Below are 23,489 nucleotides of genomic sequence, written 5' to 3'. Positions count from 1 at the left end.
AGTATATGGCGTTCTTTCCTAAAATTTCAATCCAAAATTAAACCACACTCACATTATTGACTTCACACCAGCAGACAATACTGTCTTTCAGCCCTGTCCAAATATACCAATACTAATGAAAAACTCAGGCTCAGGCTTATTCCTACAGGGCTTTGTTACATCCACTGATTAGATCTACTCATTAAAAAGATTATTTGGCATCTAGGGATGCCAATATCTTTGATATATTCTTAAATCAAAAACTATAAGAATCCAGGGAAACATTTACACATGGAGTAAGAACTGGTTAATGAAGAACAGCATGATATCTTATGGGGCATAAACTCTAATTGGGCCTATGTACAGTAAGTAGTGGTTTGCCCTAGGGATCTGTTTTAGGCCTGTTGCACTTCCTTAAATGTACCAGCGATTAAGATTTTGATATGATTTAATTTTTTTTTTAAAAAAGGGCAGCACAGGGATGCAGTAGTTAGAATTTCTGCTTTGTAGCGCTGGGACCCTGGGTTCAATTCTGGACCTGGGTTCCATCTCTGAAAACTGACCCTGGTGTGAATGTGTCTGTGTGTCTGCCCTGTGATTCACTGGCGTTCTGTCCACGCTGCACCCTGCCTTGCTTCCCGGGATCAATTCTGGCTCCCTCATGACCCTGAGCTGGTTAGAAGATAGTTCAAGTAGGGAGCTGCGTCAGCATGCGTAGGCTGCAAAGGAACAAGTAAAGGTTTATTCCATGCTGAAAAGAGAAGAAAAGAAACACAACATTTTGGATGTGGAGCCTTTTTCGGATGTGATCCCCAAGACACCCAAAGAAGGCTCCACAGCCAAAACGTTGTGTTTCTTTTCTTCTCTTTTCAGCATCGAATAAACCTTTACCTGTTCCCCTGGTTAGAAGATGGGTGGACAGAGTGGTAGAAAAAAACAGAAAAGCAGCAAGGGAAATATAAAAAGATTTAGACAAATTTATGGATTTTGATCATTACAAAGTGATCCATGCAGATGGAAGGAACATGTACTGTAATATGCTGTACATTTCATGTGAGTGGTTCTTAACTGCAGGAAGCTACACATACAGTAAAAGGGGTCAGGGTGTTTATGCTGAATCTGGGCTTTCATCAACAGAATGTAGGGAAAGAATGAAAAAGCAAAAAAGAATGCTTGTGTATTCAGCAGCATTTAAATCCGTGGAAGCTGTGCACAAACTTTACAATGACCTAGAAAGCATTTACAGTAGCTGCACTTAGAAAGTTGTGCTCACTTTTGGTCACCATATTGTACCACAGAAAGTATATTATAACCGGTGTATATAATCAGTATATTATATATCAAAGGAGTTTTGACCCACGTATTTGAAATCCTAAGGGGTATATTGAAGATAGGGGCAACCCAGGGGCCTATTTCTTGTGTAGCAAAGAAAGTACACACAGTCACAAACAGAACATACAGTATAAGTGAATTAAGTACAAGGTGAATTGATTAAGTGCACTTCTTTTTAGAAAGAGTCCTGGGTGTACCCTGGCAGGTGTACTCAGACCCAAACTCTGTACTCTTTAAAAAAACAGATTGAGAAATATTTGGATTCCATTATAATTAGCCCCTGAACTACAAAATGTGAAAAAGAGGATGAATGGTCAACTCAGAACTGAGGGGTGCAACTTTGAGATTAACATAGAATTTGGTATTCTAAATGTAGGTAAAATTTGTGATAAAAAATCACCCTATACATATTTCTCTACTAATTATGATTCAGCTTTCTCTCCCCATGAATTTCATTACCAGTCGTTAATAGGCACTATAACATCCCAAGCATGGTGATGAAAAATTATTTCACCTAATTTAAAAGTCTCATATTGATGAAAACTGCTTTTTAATACCTTATCTTGCAATGTATTTATGCAAATTTCAATGTTCAATATCACCTACTGGGCAACAGGTTGTGCTTGCAAACAGACTATACACTGTAATTTAGTGTACCGACTTGTTTTTAAGAACAACATATATTTATATAAAAAAGTATGACAGTAATACATTTTATTGAGACAAAAGTGACTGTATCCTCAAGTACTGGAATATTTTTATATCTTAATTGCATTTTGTAATGGTGTTAAAGGGCCAGATATTATTTAACAAATAATCCAGACTTTCTTTAAGTTTCCCACGTAATCTATGTGAACATATTATTATGGGCGTCTTTCTAAAACTAATTTAAATTGACTAAAAGCACATTCCTACATGACTCTTTTACAATAATGCGCAATTTTGGGATGGCAATAACGGAATGAAAACGTATTTACCTAGCACGAAGAATGCAACAGAAATTAAAAGGCAGTTAACAAAAAGATAAATCCACCCTCTTCCCTTCGTTAATTTAATTGCTGATTTTTGGCATGTTGCCAAAAGTCGGTTCTCTAGACTAATTTTTAGGTACTGTTGGTGCGGATACCGCAAATCGGGCTACTGTGGATATTGAGAACTTAATCATTGAAGATGTTTAAAACACACCAAAACTATTTTTTGACAGGAATAATTTGACCATATACATTAACGACCTACATATGCCATCATTTATATAATCTGCATTCTACGCAACAATATTTAATGTCGTATTAAAACAACTTTCGTGAGACCCAGGGCACGTTCTAACCAATCACAGTTACATACTGTATTGTATGTAGTGTAAAACACTGCTAAGAGCCTATTCATATTAATCTCCGACCAATTGAACCTCGGTCGCAATAATGCCATCAAAACAGCGGTTGAGCCCAGCAGACACCACAGACACTAAATTCTCTCTCTTAAGGCACCTTACCCACAACATGTCTGTAATTGCAGCACAAGTCCTCTGGGGGGTTGAGGTCTCACCGAGAAAGAACAGTTGCGTTTCATCTGTGTTCCGTCCTTTTTTCTTTTTTCAACCAGAGAGACGTCTCATCGCTGGCTTCACGTGTGACTAAGCAATAAACATTTCTCCAAATCTTACTGAACGTCACGAGTACTGGGCAATGTTCGTGAAGGAAAAGTACAAACTAACCTAAAAAATAACTTAAATGAATACAAAAAGGACACAGCTGATTATGTTAAGGTACAAGTCATACTTTTGTTTTCATGAATCATCTTTCGAGTGTCCTGTTATCATTTTTTTGAGGGGCGAGAGATCCGTTTGTGTTTTTCTGTTTTTGTTTTTAATATAAGTTAATTGTGCCCTTACAGCACGAAGCATTCTGTGAGTAAAAGACTGACATTTTCAATTTTTTGGAGTTAGGCAGAAAGTTTGGATTACACAAAGATAGTTTAGGAATATATTATGCCAAAGAGGGATTCGGGATTTGCCAACACAAATTATTTTCTCAATCAGAACTGAAATTAGTCGTGCCCTTAGAAGACGGATACTATCGAAAATGTATTTAAAAAAAGTATATTGTAATTATTCTTTAAAAATAAAAGCATTGTTTAAAATCAGCTTTATCCACGTTTTGCTGTGAGCTGATTTTGTATGGAATAAAATAGTTACCAATACCTGTACCAACCTTTAGAGTTTTATCTAAATTTAATGCTCAAATATACAGTACGTTATAATTAGTTATGAACTAAAATAAACAACAACAACGGTATTTATAGAAATAGGGGGATGATTATCAATAATTATAAAGTGAAATTTCTAAAGCTGCAATACATCAACAACAATTAATAATTTCAGTACAAGTCAAACAACAGCAGTAACAAAAGCAACAATTGCAGCATTACCGTAGTTGTAGGTCCGAATGAATAAGGAGATCAGATTTTGTTCCTTCGAAGGATATCTTGACATCTCAAATATTTGTAGGGCAACGTTCATAAGTAAGACATTAATACTTTGAGCATATGAGACGTTACCGCGGGCCAGGATTTTTGTGGTGCTAACAGCGTACGGAGATACCTGTACAAGCAGGCTGTGTGCATTTACAGTGCGTGCACCTGTATGAACTGGAGCAACAGTGCTGTTGCTAAAAGCACAACGCTCGCTCACTTTCTAACTAGACTACAGTACATAGTCGTGCCACTTTATCTACGGGATCTTAACTGCTTCTTCTAGTACGGCACTTGTTCTGGTGCAGCTCTTTATTCTTTAGTATGACGTAAAAGTGGGCTGGCGATGTGCTAAGTGGTGTAGTTTAGAATGCTATCAGGACATGCAAAACATCACAAATCCGTGAGACGAAAGATAGAGAGCGGTTAGTCCTAAAAGTGCGGATATAGTCAAATGCAAACAGTACAAGGTTGGATCATTTAAAACAGGGCAGGCGTAAGAAGATTCCAGCTGTCGTGCTTCTTAAATTAGTTGCAGATAAAGAAAGACAGTGGCAAAACTTCTTCTATCTTCTACCTTTTTGTTCAAATCGGTTGTTAATAATTAGAATGTTACGTGTTTTAGCATTTTACCAAAGAACTGTTCATTGGATCTGATTTACATTGTGCAACGACTGCTAGCATTGTTGAGCGTATGGACCTAAGAGAACATTCAAAATTCAGTCATCTAAAAAGTGAAGAGTGATCGCATCTTTTACTAGAAAAAAACTATGGAATTTTTGATAGCACATCTTTTCCGTTCGTTAATGGTTGTGACTTTGTTTATGCAAAGGTAAGTTTATTAAAGCTGAGATTTCATTCCACGTTACCTTTAATATCCAAAGGGACACGTAAACCGGTGTTGTATAACACTGTAATGTTTTATGCAATGTCTTATTCTGCTTCTGTATTTACTTTGCAAAAATTAATACAAACGTATTTATTATTTTATAATGTCCACTGTAACTTTCACGAAATATGTGGCCCTTTCTTAAAATTTCCTAAACAGGTTACAATTTTACACATACTTTGTACTGAGGCTCCATCTGTGCTAAATATGCACGCACACCACGAACACGCAGACTGGTAACTGAGTGGTAGACTACCTGTACACTGACAGATTCAACTATTTAAAGTAAAAGAAAAGCCTACTTAATGTCTTCGCTGTCCTTAAAAACTGTTTAAACGAGCATCTAGTGAGATTGCTGTAGTCTCCCCAAAAAAACGTGTCCCTTGGATCATGCATGTCTTATAAGAATGTTTAATTTCAGAATATAAAAAATAAATATAGAAAGCATCACTACATTACACTGTACTCATAGACGTCTTTAAAAATAAGCTACCTGTAGTAACAGTGCTCTTAATGAAAACTGTTTTCTTGTCTGTGCTGGAGCTGCAAGTAACCAAAGTTTTGTGCCCTGTTGCACGAGAGCATGAAATGACAACATCCACTACGGTGCTTTTAAATGTAATTAAAAAAATAAAGTAGGATATAAATATCTAGCTTGAGAGTCTTAAATCAAGCTAAGGGATTTAATTAATGCTTTTATTCTGCTTAGGTGGGCGGTAGAGTGGCTATTTAGTTTTGCTCCATCCTTAGATTTAATCTCTTAATGTATTTATGAAGCTGAGTGGTATTGCGGAATCGTATTTTTATGATACGGGCAGCCTTATCCTGAGGCTGTACAGTAGTTAGCATTTGTAAGGAATTCATTTGAATAATTAGGTAAGGTCCTCATCCAAGTCTGCGGTTTCTATGCCAAAACTAGTGTGTTGTTGTTTTCCTGTACTAAATGGTTAAATGCGATCGTTTCAATATTCCGTTGCACTAGTCCTAAAATGTTTTAATAAACTCAACACACACGTCTCACATAAATTATTGTAGCATAGTCAAATTAAAGAGGTTAAAAACACGCACATTGTTGACAAATGCCTTAATAGCTTATTGTATTCAAAACAAATAAAACCAAAAGGCACACCTTATCAAATGCGACAACAAAACGGATAATTGAATACGTCAAATATTTAAACACAGTGTTGGTGTGAGTTTAAAATATTGAACTGATGTTTCAGTTTCTAATAAAATGTGCACTCGAATGTAGATACTAATACGTTTTTGAGAGTAATGGTCAGACCAATATTGTTATTGTATTTCTAATGTAAATTAAAGAACAGAATATGTCTAGTAGTGTTACTCTCATGCAAATTGTTTCAAATTATGACGATTAATTATTTTAGCATTTGGGGCATACATGTATTTCCTATACGTTAACATGCTTGCGTGTACACATGCGTGTAGGTGGCAAAAAACAATAAAAATAAAGAAGTTCAATTCACTCCTCAGAAATCTGTGTTCAAAGATCAGAAGTTTATTCAAAGAAAGTAGGTGTAGTAACTCTGCTATGCATTGATTGAAAATTGTGATCATAAGGGCATGCCTTAAAAGCTGTTCTAATGTGTGTTTCAGGGTAGATTCAAATGAAATTTTGGGACTGAAGATCCCATTTGATCCAATTCTCAATGCAAATACGGTGTGCTTGACTCTCCCTGGTTTGACACGACGGCAACTGGATGTGTGCATGCGGAATCCGGATGTCACAGCATCTGCAATTCAAGGGATCCAGATCGCTATCCATGAATGCCAGCACCAGTTTAGAGGTCACAGGTGGAACTGCTCCAGTCTCGAGACAAGGAATAAGATTCCGTACGAGAGTGTCGTTTTCAGCAGAGGTAAGGCGCCCAAAAACGAGAAATCGCACGGCACCAGAACCTGCCAAGGACAAACAAGATCTTATCAAAAGAGTAGTAAATCAGAGCTCGTAATGGTTCTTTCACATTGTTACGCTAATTCTTGAAAATTCCAATGTACTGTGTTATTATTCATGTTGTGGCTTACCAATTTTATTGGCAACGTCCCAAATTTAGCAAGAAAAAAACATACTGAAATATTGTTAATTTATTTCTGGTACTTTTGCATGGTCATAAATCACTGTCACATGACAATTCTGTACAGTATGTTCTTTAACTTCCTTAATTCTTATTAATATAACATCAGACACAACATCAAAGCCTATTTCATGTCATATTTTTAGAACAGACATTTGGTATGTTTTTTCTAGTCCTTGATTTTAATGAAGAATTTATATTTTATTGAAACACCGAATGTAATACTGAGATATAAATGCATTCAAATGTATCGAATAGGCCTCTTCAAGCTGGCTAATGCTTTTCCTTTCACCAGAGCAACTGCTGTGAATTTGCTTTCAGCACTTTCCCAGCTCTCTGTGGCAAAGCAGAAACTTGTTTAGTAGGTTTTTATAACCTGGAGTGACAGATTTCTTAAATCTTTAATTCATTTTCCCACTTCTTCAGCTATCAGCTCAGCCGTGCGTGCGTCTCACTTTAAATTATTTGTTAGTTTGATTTGTTCCAAGTCTCTCCTACTCAGTTTGAGAGTAAACCTAAAACAGCATTTTCATGTCAGTGTCTCTAAGCTGCTTTTAAGTGCCATCCGCCCCCAAAGTAATCCTGGGAGTAATGAAAAAAATAGAACGAGTACCAATGTGTTAGAGGCAAAGTCAATTGAATATCATTCATTTTCTGACCCACAGTGTCCCTGACATTTTCTAAATTTAAGATATTTAGGCCTTTGGAGAAGTTCTGTATATTTTTTTAATGACACAAATTCCAAACATTGGGCATTTCACACTTGATTAAACTTTTTAAAGATTATTGGGCAGTGCTTTCTGTAAACTGGACAAAAGAAAAGACTGAGGTTAGGTGAGGCTGTATTTAAAGCAGCGTGGCAAGTTCCAATCTGCTCTCAAAGTCTTATTCCTGGATCTTTTTCCAAACTTGGAGGGTTCATGGATAGTTTAATGCATGTTAAAGCCAGCAAACTTTATACCAAATAATAGCATGTTTTTTTCTAATTAATTTATTTTCAATACACAAAAATGTGTCTGCTTGTGTCCAGAGATGATGTCTTGAGTGACAGGCAGCACTATTTTGAAAAGGGAACCAAGAGAACGATTATGTATTGTTTTACATGAGAAAAAATGTCTGTTTAATGGACATTCAAGGTGTACAGTACATCACCATGTGATGGATTACTTGGTAAAGATTTACTTGAACTAGTCATATCTCCTTCATAAGCTGTACGCAGCACAATATACCAACAATCATTAATCACATGCTTATAATGTCATTTACACAAATTCTTGGAATGGATTATGTATGTTGGTATATTTTGTTGTGTACTGTTTATAAAGGAGATATAACTGTTTTATGGCCTCCTTTGAGTAAACCGTTAACAAGTAATCCATCACATGGTGATGTACACAATGAAAGACAATAAAACTGATGCTTTTTTAATCTCATTCAAAAAATCTCTTTCCTACAACTCTGGCAAGAGTTATACAGGAGTATTATACATTTTTGAATATTGAAAGATCTTATGTAGAAAAGTTAATGATGGATGGAAAAGAAATTAACCTGAATCCTTCTGAATATCTTCCAGAATTCTAAAGATAACATTTCCTAAAGTAAAGAAAGTAATATTATTGATAGATATTTAATTTGATGAGAGTGTCTATTGGTCTTAAATTTGACGGTGTAACCCAAAAATTACATTCAGAGTGGATCCTGTTATGGTCAAATCCAATTTCCCAGGTCAAGTCACAGTCAGATTCCAAGGATTCAATGTTAAATACATATCAATGTACAGTAGGTCTGAACACAGACTTTTTTACTTTTCATTGTGCTTTTCAGATAAGTCATTTTAGCTGCATGTTTCCACCATGTTTTTGAATATAACCTTGGCCATGCAGTGGCAAATGGATAAACTTAAAGACTCCATGCAATTTTCAAACCAAGTAACTAAAAATCAAAAGGGCAAACGTGATCACTATTAATTATTATTAAGCCTAGTTTAATTTCCGCATTTTCCAATGTAAACTCAACCATTCACATGTAGGTATCAATGAGCTTTCTTCCGTGTGTGTCACAGATACCCAGACTCTCATACTCTTGTTAAGTTAACTGACCTTGTTACATCCAGGGGAGTTTTCTCCTTTAGGGTTTTCTCGCATCTCTGTTTTATATTCTTCCTGTCCGGGAAGGTGATCTGGAAGCACAGATGTTTTGTAGGACCTCAATGTATCACAGTTAGGGGTTATTAGTTGTGAAGATCAATGGCACAGAAAACAAGGGAGAGTGAAATGTGTCTTGTCTTTAACTGAGGAGATTAAACAAACTTAATTCAGGAAAGCCCTGAATTTAAGCTGATGGGACTATTTTGCCTGGAGACACGAGCCATTCAAAGGGCGCTTTTATAAGTGCTGACTAGAAGGGAATCAGGCTGATGGAGCTGTCCAGTCATAAAACTATTGAATATGCTAATTAATTGAGACACAGATGTTCAACAGAGATTCTTCCAGTTTAATATGTTATAATACAGCATTCTGTAACACAGAATCAGGTATTGCATTTTTATTGCAAGAAAATCAAATACAGAAAACAGCTGTATGTTTAATTTAATACATGTTAAAGCCAGCAGACTTTACACCAAATAATAGCATGTTTTTTTCTAATTAATTTATTTTCAATCAGCAAAAATGTGTCTGCTTATGTCCAGAGATGATGTCTTGAGTGACAGGCAACACAATTTTTAAAAGGGAACCAAGAGAATGATTATTTATTGTTTTACATGAGAAAAAATATCTGTTTTTTTAAATTGCTGTATATTTAATTGTTTCACACTATAACAAGTATTAATTTTATTTTCAGAATTCACTGATGCCTGAATACACATACAGTATTGTTGGGATTGTAACTAACATTGATCTGTTGGTAATGAACTAGAACTAATTTAAGAAAATTAGCAGAAACAAATAGGTGCTGAATGAAGTCTCAGTTTTGCTCACTTACAAGAGACTGTGATTGTTTCAATAAACCTTCTGTTTAGTGTGATCAGGCTAAGTGCTCACTTCCTTCTGGTGTACTTCTTTCCTGGGGAGTTTTTCCACCCCTCTCCTCAACTTGATGCTTATTTAGCTTTTATTCCTGAAAATAATTTTCTGTATAGGCAAAAGAGGTTTTTTATTTGTCCTCCAGAGATGACACAATTTGCAAGAGCTTCAGTTCTTTCATTTTCTTTTTGGAAAATGCGTGGAGCTCCACCATGTCTCAGTTGTCAAGGCATCTCTTCAGCTGTTGTCCTCTTGCTGTTCCAGGCTTCAGGGAGAGTGCCTTTGCATATGCCATTGCGGCAGCAGGTGTGGTGCATGCAGTGTCCAATGCCTGCTCCATGGGGAAGCTGAAAGCTTGTGGCTGTGATGAGAAAAGGAGAGGGGATGAAGAGGCTTTTCGGGTCAAGTTGAACCGGCTGCAGCTTGAAGCCATAAACCGAGGGAAAGGCATGGTTCATGGTGTCATGGAGCACATCCCAGCTGATGCCCCTGGGCCCCAGGACTCTTGGGAATGGGGGGGCTGCAGTCCCGATGTGGAATTTGGAGAAAGGTTTTCTAAGGACTTTCTGGATTCAAGAGAAACATACAAGGATATCCACGCAAGGATGAGACTTCACAACAATAGAGTTGGCAGGCAGGTGAGAAGTTATACTCATCTTCTTTACAGATTGGCTGAGTTCAATTTGACCTCACTGATTGCTTATGCTCGTTTTATAGCAATAGCCTTACAAAGTCACCACAGATAGTTTTACTTACCTAATGTTGTCAGACTGTGTAAGCAGTCTTATACAGCTACAATTTCAAAGACGGCAAGTGCTGGAAGAGGGATCAGATTTAGCTGTTCTCTCTCCTTCAGGGGTACATTTAACATTCAGTTACATTCAGGCAATCCATAGCAAGTCAAGTAAAGAAAGAGAGCTAAAAAAATAAAGTTAATGAGAATATTATGTTACATCAGCAACTGTATTTCCCATAATTTGTGGTAATGAAATTGTAAATTCCTCCTTGGATATATTGTGCTCCATGAGTTGGACATTGCATTGCAATATACAGTTTATTCATTCTCACATCTGGTTTGGCTGGATTTCATAGATGATATTGGTTAGGAGATATTTAACATTGTCATCACAGCGCAGGAGAGGTGGATATATAAGGTCCTTATTACAGTACATACATTTTTCAGTTCTTGGACAGAATTCCAGCCTTCACGTCAATTAATATGACAGAAAAAAATTTAAACTCTGCCATACATATTGAATCCCTCGAGGAATGTAGCACCCTGATTTGACAGCTTTGCCAGTATTACTCCGAATGAAGTTATTCTGTGATGCAGAATAACACTGGACAATGTCTGCTTCTAAAAGTCGTTAAATTTGTGCATACTTGCTTTACAAATGCCTAGGAAAGAGTATAGCCTACCTGCCCATTTGTCGAGACAAGAGGACATTAAATGAACTACTTACAGATGTTAGAGAAAGCTAAGTGGTTCTGCAGCTGCATGTAGAACATTTGGATAAGATGTGTACTGACTTGAAGTCATGAGACACACTGCTTTATCATAACCTTGCGTTGTTGGCTGCTTGTTTTAGAATACTTACAGTTGTTGAACTGCTAACCGGTCACATAGCCTTTGGCAATATTGATTTGCATCATAGAACACTAACGTTTTTTTCTGTTATATTATTGTTTTAGTTTAACCCTTGCTTTTTATTTTTTAACTTAATCCTTTGTGTTCTCCAGATGATCAAATAATTTCAGTGATGACCTAGACAGTATCCATTTACAGTATTTAGCAGTAGTATGTCTTTTACGGGAGCATTCTGAGTGAAGTACCTTGCTTAAGAGTACAAAAACCCAAGATTTGATCCCATAAATGCCTGGTTCAGAGTTACGAGCCCCTAATGCTCACTGCTGGCCAGCACATGCTACCATATACAGATAAAGTTTTATGTGAAAATTTCATTTAAAAGAATCTGATAAAACAAGGACCCTAGTCAATAATGTGTTATTCAATAGTAACAATAATAACAATTATTGACCCTGGTCAATACTTTCTTACATACATGTAACATTTGTCTTATGTATACATATAAGACAGTTATAATAGTTGAGTATTGAGTATATAGACAAGACTAAAAACAAGGGAAGTAGCAAAAGTTAGATGAGAAATCCTGTAGGTGGTGATGCAAGATTGTAGATAAGTACTGCCACTGTCCATCCGTAAAGAGAAAGTTGCTTGTCCTGATGAGGATTCCAGTAACTTGGATCCTCTCCTGTAAGCACAGGGTACGAGGCAGAGCTGAGAATGCATGACTGCACTTGATCCGGAGAGAATGCTATCCATCATGAACACTAATGCTGCCTCTCCATTGTTGCTATTTCTGGACAGATTCCTCCAATGATTACTCTGTCTTATTAAATTATTGTGAAAAAATGCAAAATACCATTTTACCACAGCAAAAATAAGGATCTAAATGTGTTTTAAGAAAAAAATAATAATTCCCAGAATTCAACAAAGGAGAAACTCATGTCTGCTTATGTCTCTAGCATGTGCACAGCAGCAGAGAATGTATATTGTTTTATTGTTTATAAACATTGAAACATGGAAGAAGACAGCATAGCTATAATATACGTATTATCTGCTAACACTTAAGATCTATTCCTGCTTTAACCAAAGGTGATCCTAAAAACTAGACAACTGCTATCAGCTTAAATGAAATATATCAGACCTCTAACCAACTTATCTAGAGTCACTATCATCAGTAGTGCATAGCACATTGTAGTTTCTGAATACACTAATATACAGTTTCTATACTGCATGATAGTGAGAGTTTTAGTCACAGAGAGTTTGTAACATTTTCATGGGTAATTTCTTCTTGTGTTAAAAGCAGGATTGTATAAAATCATGTATATGTACTGTAGGTCAGTTTGCTGTACTGGAACCACTTATGCATAACAAAACATTTCCATTTTCTGTGGACCTTACGCCGTTAATAATTACAAGGTTACTTATTTTGATATGGAAACTAAAGTTTCATCAGTGAAGACTATCAAGAAAGTATGGTTAGCGTCGCATTACTGAGGCATTCTTGGGTATGACTCTCTAAGTATCTTTTTTTGCTTTTCGCTGTGCAATGTCAAATTTACCTTCAAGTCTTCTGTGCGGATTTGATATGTAGTTCGCATTATAGTCTTTCTGTGGTCGCATCTTTTTTTCTCTACTGATGACAGACACTCCAAGATGTAAAACAAACCCTTGGGAACTATTATTATCTAATTGCAAGACAGGCTAGCCTTTTAAAAGAAAGCCTTTACTGTAGTTCATTAGATTTATTGTTGTATCACCTAGAGCAAGTGCTGTGTGGGGCCATGTACGGTCGTATGGGCCGTGGTACTGAAGTTAGTTGGATTCTGTAAGGTGCTGATGGCATTAGATGGATAGGAGAGACATAGCTGAAGCTAAAGGCACATTCGGCTGAAGACAGCTAACTGAAAGAGAGAGCTTGGGAAGGACAACTTTCATCTCATCTTATATATTGACTAGTGTGGTGTGTGCGGTCAGACATTGGATTTCAAACTCTGTGTTCAGCATACTTCCAAGCACCTGAACAACACAGACGAGCACTGAATACACTACATCAAATGATCCATCCCTTGCCTTGTGTGTCGAAGTGTGGCTGCTCTTTGCTTTAATGTTAATCCTGAGCTGTGATACAGAAAAGGTAGGGCTTCTAGTGCATATGGTATCATTAGTGTAGAAAGAGGAAATGAGCGAGGGAGACCAATCCTCAAGTAACTGCAATTCATTTGGGCTTCAAAGAAATAAGCCAGCGGTTTATTTTGCCAGCCCCCAACATCTGTCTGTTTACAAAGATATTGTCCCAGCTTCCTGTTTATCAGGAACCAGGACAATCTCCTGCACCAAAATACTGGTGATGTAATGCAGTGCATATCACCAATGTAGGTGATGTACAATACAGTGTTTGTAACAGTTACAGTATGTGCTAGAGATGCCCACATTTTTTTACATTTGACAGACATCTATGTAAAAACATTTCAGTGAAACTTTTATCGATAAACTTGATGTTAACTTCTATCCTAAATGTTAAGTGTAAGAATTTCTGTTAAAATGCACACAGTATTATGGTAGAACAATCATATGTAGTAAGTAAACAAAAAAATACAACATATTCTTTAATACTTTATCATCTGTTCAAGTGGATTATCAGAATATGATTCTTATTTTTTTTCAATCTCTCCTTGAAAATGGTCACCCACATCTCAAACGGTAGTTAGCAAGCCAAATTACTTACAGTGCTTTTGTACACGCAAGACGAGCGCTAAATTGCTCATTGTTCACTGTTTCCCTTCTTGTAATTTGGTCTTACATCTTTTCATCAGAGTTTATTTTTGGTTTCCTTGAAAAGGAATCATTTAGTGATTGTTTAGACAAAACACAAAATGTGGAGTTGTTCATCTGGTACAGAAAATGAACAAGATAATGACTCTGCTGTTCCAATGAGTTTAATCATCTAGATAGCATATGATGAAGGAAAACTAAATTCACCTAATGACATTTCACTAATTCATTTTGGCTGTATTCCCTGTCCCCAGTGGAGAGATATTATGTGACAATACACATTGCTTGAATTTGCGTTAGTTTGGATAAAGTGCAGTGCAATTATAACTGTTATGCATTACCATAGTAAGAACATAAGGGTTGCCTATAATGCACACAGGCGTTTCATTTTCGTATTCTACAGTCAAAACTGTCTAATTGTAACATGAAGGTTTTTGAACAATCCCTGTGTAGGCCAAACACATTAGCCTGATGATCTCTTTCCAGTATCAACTGCTGTTTTGTAATGTTGTTTCCTTCTTTCAGTTATAAATCTCTAACAAGTTTCTCTTTATCACCAAATATTCTTCTGCTGGAGGAGATAAGAGTTTGAAATAGACATCCTTATTCTGTTTTGAAAAGTCTCTCAGACCCACCAGTTGAATGTTTAATGCCTGTAAATCCATTTGAATCTAATGTACTTAGTCTTGATAAAGATTCAAAAAGTATACATTTAGCATTTTTGTGAGGCCTCATTTATTTAGTGCAAATCTTTTTTTCTTAATTCATAGAGGTTTTAAAGTATCTTTTTATTTAGCATGTACCTCATTCTTCTATGATGAATCTGAACTTACTGCAAATGCTACTCACTTAAAAGACAGGGCAATTTGCTTTCATTTGAGTATACAGAATATGAAAGATAATAATTAAAAAAGAAAACGCAATAAATCAAAGTGATGTCAGAAGAAATCTATAATGTAAATCCCAAGCTTGCTAACGATAAGCTTCGGTATTAAGGTGGAATGAATCAGAAAATAGCTGCATTGTTTGGGCAGAATATGCTTTTGTGATTGCCAGAAAATGTATTTGGCATCAAAGGTTAATTTAACATTGTGGGAAAAGAGTATAGGCTACTGGGATGTCATAATGCTGGCAGGGTATCAAAATGGGAGCTAATCAAAAGAAATATAGCTGCATTAAAAGAAACACTTTTTCAGGAATGTAAACCTAAGTAACAGAGAAAACATGCTGTACTTTGTTCCGAGGCAATGGGCTGAGGTAGAGGAGTGGATTTTAATTGCAGGAATTACTGTAACCGAGAAGTTTGGCACGTCTTATTCGGTACATTTATAGTTTATTAATGCAGTGTCACATAATAAAGAATGAAAGTAATCAATATCCTTAAGTCAGTGACATTACATGCAGAGTGGAAAACACGCCTGCAGGAATCCTGCATGTGACTCCTGCTGTCTTTTTTATTTTGAGTTGACTCATTGATTGTATTTTGTTTCCAATGAATGTGATTACTGGGTAACATACTATCTAATACCTAGCAAAAAAAAAGTCCCTGTATTTTATTTCTGGCACTCAAGTGTCTTGGACATAGTTACTGCAGATGCTGCTTTCTGTGTAGTGTGGTTGAAGGTCACGAACCCAGTGTAATCGAAACAAAGTGTGTTGCAATGGGGATGGCATTTGTTGGAGGTTGTTTTATGTACTGAGCTACCCTTATAAAATGCAGGTATAGGCCAGGGGTATTTGTAAATAAAACTGTTCCTCAAAAAATGTATGAAACCTTTTGAAGTGTTAAACAATACCATTTCTTTGGCCTAAAGATTAGCAGAATGTAGGCAACCCACAGTATCCTTGAATCATGTGCTTCACTTTGATATAAGGTTACACCCCTTCTCCACCCATGAAATCAATCACAGTGCATGTCACCTCTGTTCTGTGTAATTTACCGTATGGCAGTTTGTTTCTCAAAAAATAATTTGAATTAAAACAGGGTTATCTTTTTTGTATCTCAGTGCCACTGTAAAAATAGAGATAACGTTCAAATCTGGAGCTTACCTTTCATGAAAGCACCTTGATGACTTCAAACAATGAAGGAGCCCCCAAAAGAAAAAAAAAACAATCCACAGGCAAGGTCTTGTATAATACCCCCCCCTACACAGACGTACCACCACCACCAAAAAAAATCCCCTTTTTTGTGCAAGAATGTGACCGTTTGAGTGGGGCTTTTACATGTTTTTTCATGCCCACCTTCTGGTTCTCACGATGTCGAGTCTTGTTAAAAGCACTAATTAGTGGCTGCTGGCTGTTTGGAAACAGATGTTTAAACTGAGCAAAAGATTGGAAACATCAAACAAGGCGGAAAGTAGAAAGAGATTCGCCCTTCCTTCCCCAAAATAGAGTTTTAAGTCAAATTTCTCAAAGTGAAGAGACACTGAAAATGGGGAAATTCCACCCAAAATGAATAAATTGGCTTAATGTATTAAACATTATTTTTGAAGTAACAACACATTTCTCTTGTATGACACTATTATGAAAGCTGTCGCTCAACGAAAAAGACGGGTGAAAATTAGTTCTAAAAGAAAACTGCAGCCAGATCCTACCTTGGAGTAGAAGACTTCAAGGGGCATTTTGTCACAGTCAATGAAAACTGTGAGATAAATTTATTCTGAACAAATGTTAATTTGCCAGATGTTCACAAATAAAACTAAATATTTTGTTTGTGTAGATAAACAAGAATAAAAGGTATGTATACCATATATGCAAATGGTGACAGTAATGCTTCTTAGTTTAAAGGAAATATGAAATCTGTCTGTTTTCTGTGAGTTAATTTTGAAGGGTTAACAGACCACCGAAAACATAATCTTGCCAAAACCAATTAGGTTGCACTGATAAAGACCTGTGCATGGACAGATTGCAGTTTATTGACTGCAGGAATAACTTTCATTTCCTCTGCAACAAAAAGAAATGTTATGCCTTTGTCTTCCTTTCACACGCAAATGTAAAGAGCAGTCATGTATAGTAAAAGTGATATTTGCACTGCTTTCAGCTAACTATACCAATTAATACCTAAAGCCTTAAAACAGGATGGCATCATGGCAACATTTCCTTGTCAGGATCTCACAAGTGAATTATGGGAACACAGGACCTTTCAGATTGAAAACCAAAGCATCTTTGTGTTGAACTGAGTACATTTGATTAAGGAATCAAAATGATGCGAAATTTCGCTTCCCAGTTATTTTTAATGATTCTGTTCATTTGTAACCATTCCCCTTTAATATTTCTTACTATGGTAGATAGGAAAATACATCTTCACAGGCAATTTTGAGGTATAAAACACTCATCCTGGTTTACTCAATGGTTTCATGTGGAAACAGCTTGGTTTGGATTTCAGGTCACTTCTTTTGTACACACATGGCTTTGAACTTTATAAAGAAAGCTGAAACCTACACAAAAATAACCGATGTGTTGTGAGAAGGACAGCCCCACACAATTTTTTTATGACTACGTCTACATTTGGGAGTCTTTTCCATTGTTCCCATTTGTAATAAATTGCTAATTCCAAAAAACAAACATACCACTTTCATGACCATAATATAGATAAATACTGTACTTGGACACAGTGCCATGAACATTTCAGGTTGTGACATGAGTGCTGTTATTATATAAAGATTTTGCATATATAAAGCTAATTAATAATAAATGTGTTCTGAAAAATGTCAATGACAAAAGGATTAGGCCCTCTTTTTTAGATATAAAAGAAAGTAAACCTTTATAATGCTTAGGCCCCATAAATTGCCTATGGTCCTAGTATGCCACCAATATGTTCTTTTTGATCTTACTCGGGACTCAGTTTATTGAATCTTTTTTTCCCTATGTTCTTCAATTAGGAAAGGCCAGATGTTGTATATTTGTAACCGCTCTTCAACCACTGATTATTCAGTAATTACTTCAAGTGATTCTTCCCACATCTAATAAAAACCTACATAACCCTAGAAGTCAAATCATGTTAAGCCTTTATTAAAATATTGCCTATTTTCTGTTAGAAATAATATTAAATCTTTTCTTGTAAAATGTGTATCCTGTTTGGTTTTAATAAGTGGGGGAAAGTGAGTTGTAAACATGCGTTTTCTATAATGAGTACATGCCTTTAAGGAATAGCTCAGTGCATTCTTAATTTTCTAAGACAATACAACAGGCAGTCGAAAGAACTCCCTTAGTCAGAATGTCTGGGAGATTAGACCCCAAATCAGAGGAAGCATTCTGTGACAGACAGATGTTCTGTTACACATGTACAGTACTTTTAAAACAGCCCATAGTCAGTTTAAGAGAAACAAAGTTTTTTGAGAAAGAGTACATTAATCACCAGAACTTAATACTCTTTATGGTCTATATTTAAGGTAGATTTGCCCTTAAGATGGCTTTGATGTTGATACTATTTTATCTATAAAATTGGTCTATCATTTTCCCTCCCATTCTTCCCACAAACAACATTTTTAATATGCTTCTAGTACTTTTATGCTCATAAATACTGAAATAATAGAAACTGCGTGTTATGTTTTTTGCTAGTTATTAGCATGGCACATTGTGAGGAGTAAAGAGACCTGCTTTGGAGGGAAATAAAAGATCTACCGCAGAGTACTGTACATAAAAAACCTTTATGTGCAGTATAGGATAGCAATCTCATAGGAATTTCTGTGATACTTATGGTGACCACCTTTATGATTTTCAAAAGACTTACAATGAATAATAAATATTCATAATGAAGTAATGGCATCTTCCCATTCAGAAAATTCTACTTTCATTGTAACTAACAGCACCCCACCTCCAACAACAACAGCTACTACTACTGTGATACTAGATCAGTGGTTTAGCCTTTGTGGTTTAGAGGGCCAGGGTGCTGGTTATTGCTTCACAGCCACTCTTCCTGCCTTCAAGGCAAAACATGTGATGTCTGAGGAGGCTGAAGGTGGCTTGGTAATTAAAAAGAAATAAATTGTAAACCAGTTTCAACCACAACAACCCTTTAATAACAGTGCTTCTGACTCTCTTTTCACTACACACTGGGCAGGAAATGGTTACGAAAGCCATGTTCTTCCCCTGTTCTGACTTTGTTACTTTTAATATTGTTTTGTCCATATCAGTCACTTTATTGTTAGAGTATGATTGAATTATCACTGAACTCATGTGATGCAAGCAGTCTTAAAAGAGACATTCAGCACCTCTTCAGAAGGGTGATGATTGTGTTGTTCATCACAATGAATTAATGTTAGCTTTGGCTTCAGTGAGACTGAGTCTGATGTTTATCACGCTTACCATTCCTAATGGATGAGACAAGGAGTTCTATTCATCGCTTTTTTGACACATTTAAAGTTTCTAACACTAAATTTCCCAATATGTAGTAACACCCATTAAAGCCTGGTATTCTTGAAGTCTGGTATTCTTAATTGTATTTTACTACACCTACAGATCTTTACCATGAGTAATTACACTATAATTGGCAAAACTTCAAGATGGCCTTTATTCCCAACAAAGGCAATAAAGCACAACATGCTAACTATGAAGTGGAGGAATGCATTCGTTGAAAGAAACCCAATGTAATGGAAAGGAACAAGCTGGTTATTTAAATGACCTTGACTTGTTTTTGCAATGGATGAAATATTCTCTGAATCTTCACTTTGATCCTAAAATGGGTAGGAGAGACACAGAAAGAATTGAAGGGTGTCAGAAAAAATGATAAGTAACATTTCCGTAATCCGTTTTAGTTTCCTTCTAAATATCCTTAAGCAATCATGCCTTGAAGAACTTAGTGTCCACTTTTTTATGTACAGGAAAGGACTTTATCAGTTGTGTGTCACATGTGTATTTCCTCTTGACAAAATCATTTAGACTGATGGAGTCAGTGTTCAGCGTAAAATGAAATAGTGCTCTCAAGGTGTGCTACTGATTTTGCTTTCCTTGTTGATAGGGGTTCGTATTCCATGATCTGTCATTGCTGAGGTTGGCCCCCTTTTCCTGTGAGTAATCGGATCCCAAAGTTTAAAGCTGATGCTGACAGATGACTATGCTGCTGTTAGAGCTGGAGTTTTAGGAAGCGGGAGAAACATCTTCAGCTGCAGTGTGTTTTTTTGTATGAGTGCACATGGAAGGAGGAATAACAAAATAATTGGTTTCAATGCACACACAACGTCCCCAGCGCAGCACATTTCACACAACTTTTGTTTTCTGACTTTGAATAATAAAATAAAAATACGTGGGCTCGATTTCTGACAGCCAATTTGTTTTATTCTTGTAGGTGGTGATGGACCACATGAAGAGGAAATGTAAATGCCATGGAACATCGGGAAGCTGTCAGCTAAAAACCTGTTGGCAGGTTACGCCGGAGTTCAGAGTTGTGGGGTCCCTTCTCAAGGAGAGGTTCAAGATAGCGACACTAATCAAAGCCCACAACAGAAACACGGGCCAGGTAGAACATGCCCACCCGCCACATCGACGGAGGGCCAGCATCAACGAGCTGGTCTACTTCGAAAAGTCGCCCGATTTTTGCGAGAGACAGCCGGAGTCGGATTCTGCTGGGACACAGGGAAGAATCTGTAATAAAACCAGCACAGAGATGGACAATTGTGAAAGTCTCTGCTGTGGAAGAGGGCATAACATCTTGCAGCAGACCAGAAGTGAAAGGTGCAATTGCAAGTTTCACTGGTGTTGTTATGTCGTATGTGAGGAGTGCAGAATAACAGAATGGGTTAGTGTTTGCAAATAGTAATAAAAAAAAACATTTCATACCAAGGGAAGTGACATGTATGGACTGCTAGACACTCTTTCCTTTGCTGTGGACTGCCATTTCCATTTTTAGATTTGGAAGCACAAAATATGACTGGAACATGTGCAAATGGAAAGTACATGTGCAATGTACACAGCATGAATTATAACACTAGAATATGGATTGATTCTTTAAATCTGCACTGTGTTTTTTTAAGTGTTCTTAAGTTAAATAATTTAAATAAAACAATACTTTTTATCAAGAACTGAGCACTACTTAGTATTTAAATAGGGTTCTAAAATGAAAAAAATGTATAACTGTTGAAAGGTGTTGTACTTAACATGTATTTTACAAAGCAATGGACTGGGATTATGATACTGTAAAAGAGGAATATGACTAAACAAGCAGACATAGAACAGCAGGTATGGCCATCTATGGAATCTGCCTTCCTTGTTTGTAATGTATTCCCAACACCCCAACACAAAAGCCTGTAATTTAATAAATTCACACAAATATAAACCACATGTATTTGTTTAGAAGGCATTTATAGAAGCTAAATTACGTACTGCCATACTTTGTCACCAAAGTGTTTTTGTTTTTAGTTTGGCAGATGTGTTTATTATCCAAGGCATCAAGCTTTGTTCAGGAAATCTCTGAAAGTTAGTTGATGCGCCCAGTTGCTTTAATGGAATTAAACGTGTAGATGGCCAGGCTATTGAGAAATGCAGTTTCAGAGTTTGCAGATTTAACCCCACATGAAAGATGAATGTGTTAGTATGGGACTTCGGACCTTTCTTCCACTTTAACAGGGATACAGAGTTTCAGATGTGGCATCTTCCCTTTGAAGATTTCTCCATACAGTTCCTCTCTAAGATTACATAATACCTGTTGACGTTTATTGTACAGAAATGAAGTAAGTAACCTGTCGGTGGCAAAATCTGTGAGTTCTGGGATTGCCTTTCATGGAACCTGGTTTGTACTGTACGTGACCTTTATTTTGCCGATATAATGTGTAACCATTTGGGAATAATAAACAAGGGATTGTTGGATGTAACTATATAGTTACTCTGTATATCAAAGACATTCAAGAAAACAGGATCTATGTCTATGGACTGTGAGCACGTGTCCTTGTTATGCAATTTAATCATTTGCACAGCTATTTGACATATTTTCTGCAGTAAAAACTGAGCAATGGACTACAGAGTTTGGTGGGTTAAAAAAACCCATGATGCCTCAGAGAACAGTTCATCATTGTATGAGTTTTTGTTTTCACTTTGTCAAGTTTATTGTACTATAACTTATTTTATTTTGTGAACAACCTATTATTTGTAAACCTAAATGTCTTGAGTGAAAATACTGGTAAGTATTAAAGGGATTTAAATGGTGACAATGTTTAAATGGTGTTGTTTCATAAACAAATGATCCAAATCTGCGTTTTTGGAAAATAAATATTGTCCTTGTTTTAATACAAATTTTTATCATGTTTGGCTTATAAACGTAGCAGTACTTTATGACATTTAAAAATTTAAATGTAAAGTATACAGTTAGTGTGTTGTATACTGCAAAACATAAATATTTCTTTACATATATATTTAAATGAAATTTTAAAATCTATCCAATTTTAAAATATAAAATGTTTACCATTAAAAAAAAATGTAGTGCCTTTTAAATCCAAAATTCATTAGATCCCCATATTTGTATTGCTCATCTGTATGTCTGTGAAAAGGTAATTGCTTTTCACTTAAAGCTGTATAGACGGTAACATTCCTATTTGAAATTGGATCAAAAAGGCTGGTACATATCCAACAACCATAAAAAGACTAATAAAGTGAGACCTGTATTTTCAAAATAAATATGCATACCATTCTGACATTAACATTAGTCTCTCCACGATGTAGTAAATCAATTTCTGTATAATTGTCCTTTATTTACAGATTTAATATATTGTTTCTTTTGATCATTATGTATTGAATTTGAAAAACTACTTTTGTTAAAGACCACAATATAGAACTTCCAGGTTGTCTTGAGGAAATTAACAGTCCACTGAAGAAGATGAAGAAACGTATCAGCTGGAGAAGGCAGTGAGGTATGATATGCACAGTGTGATGTGCTGAGGTATGTAGACATGAAAACATCTTTTTGACTGAGAGATGAATTCACATGCAGGCATATACTTTCCACTAAAATTTTAATTTGGAATAAACTATTTCAAAAAACAAAACCAGTGATTGTCATTAGTAACGGTCCTTCAGTACAGCTGTACCTTCGTTAGGTTACCATCTCCTGAACGCATAGTTATTGTAGATATGAAATTCAGCATAATCAACTTTTGAGCAATGATTACAAATTGTGAAATCACTAAAAAGGATGGAGAATATATTCTTATGTGCTTTTCCTAAATCAGAAACGTTAATCAACAAATACACCTTTACAGAAAAAAAGTATATGGTCAAACAAAAATAGTATTTTCCCATCCAAGAAATTGCTTCATGAACCAATATTGATTTAACTGTAAGAATGTGAGGATGGCAGGATAATGCAAACCAATAATGGCAATTCTACATCTGTCAGATGTGTCATTGCTTTT

At 36.0% G+C, this 23,489-nt stretch overlaps 1 protein-coding gene across 1 annotated transcript; it reads left to right on the top strand.

Annotated features, from left to right (window-relative positions):
- Positions 1 to 4,236: 4,236 nt before the first annotated feature.
- Positions 4,237 to 22,289, top strand: wnt10a (wingless-type MMTV integration site family, member 10a). The gene is made up of 4 exons (XM_088930419.1): positions 4,237 to 4,612; positions 6,287 to 6,549; positions 10,053 to 10,426; positions 20,435 to 22,289. The coding sequence occupies exons 1-4, from the start codon at positions 4,551 to 4,553 to the stop codon at positions 20,900 to 20,902; spliced, it is 1,167 nt and encodes a 388-aa protein (XP_088786545.1). The 5' UTR covers positions 4,237 to 4,550; the 3' UTR covers positions 20,903 to 22,289.
- The last annotated feature ends 1,200 nt before the right edge of the window (positions 22,290 to 23,489 follow it).

Source organism: Atractosteus spatula, chromosome 13, assembly GCF_055471065.1.
Source record: "Atractosteus spatula isolate fAtrSpa1 chromosome 13, fAtrSpa1.hap1, whole genome shotgun sequence".
NCBI lineage: Eukaryota > Metazoa > Chordata > Actinopteri > Semionotiformes > Lepisosteidae > Atractosteus > Atractosteus spatula.
The sequence above is the reverse complement of the archived record's forward strand: the minus strand, read 5'-3'. Positions and strand labels throughout refer to the sequence as shown.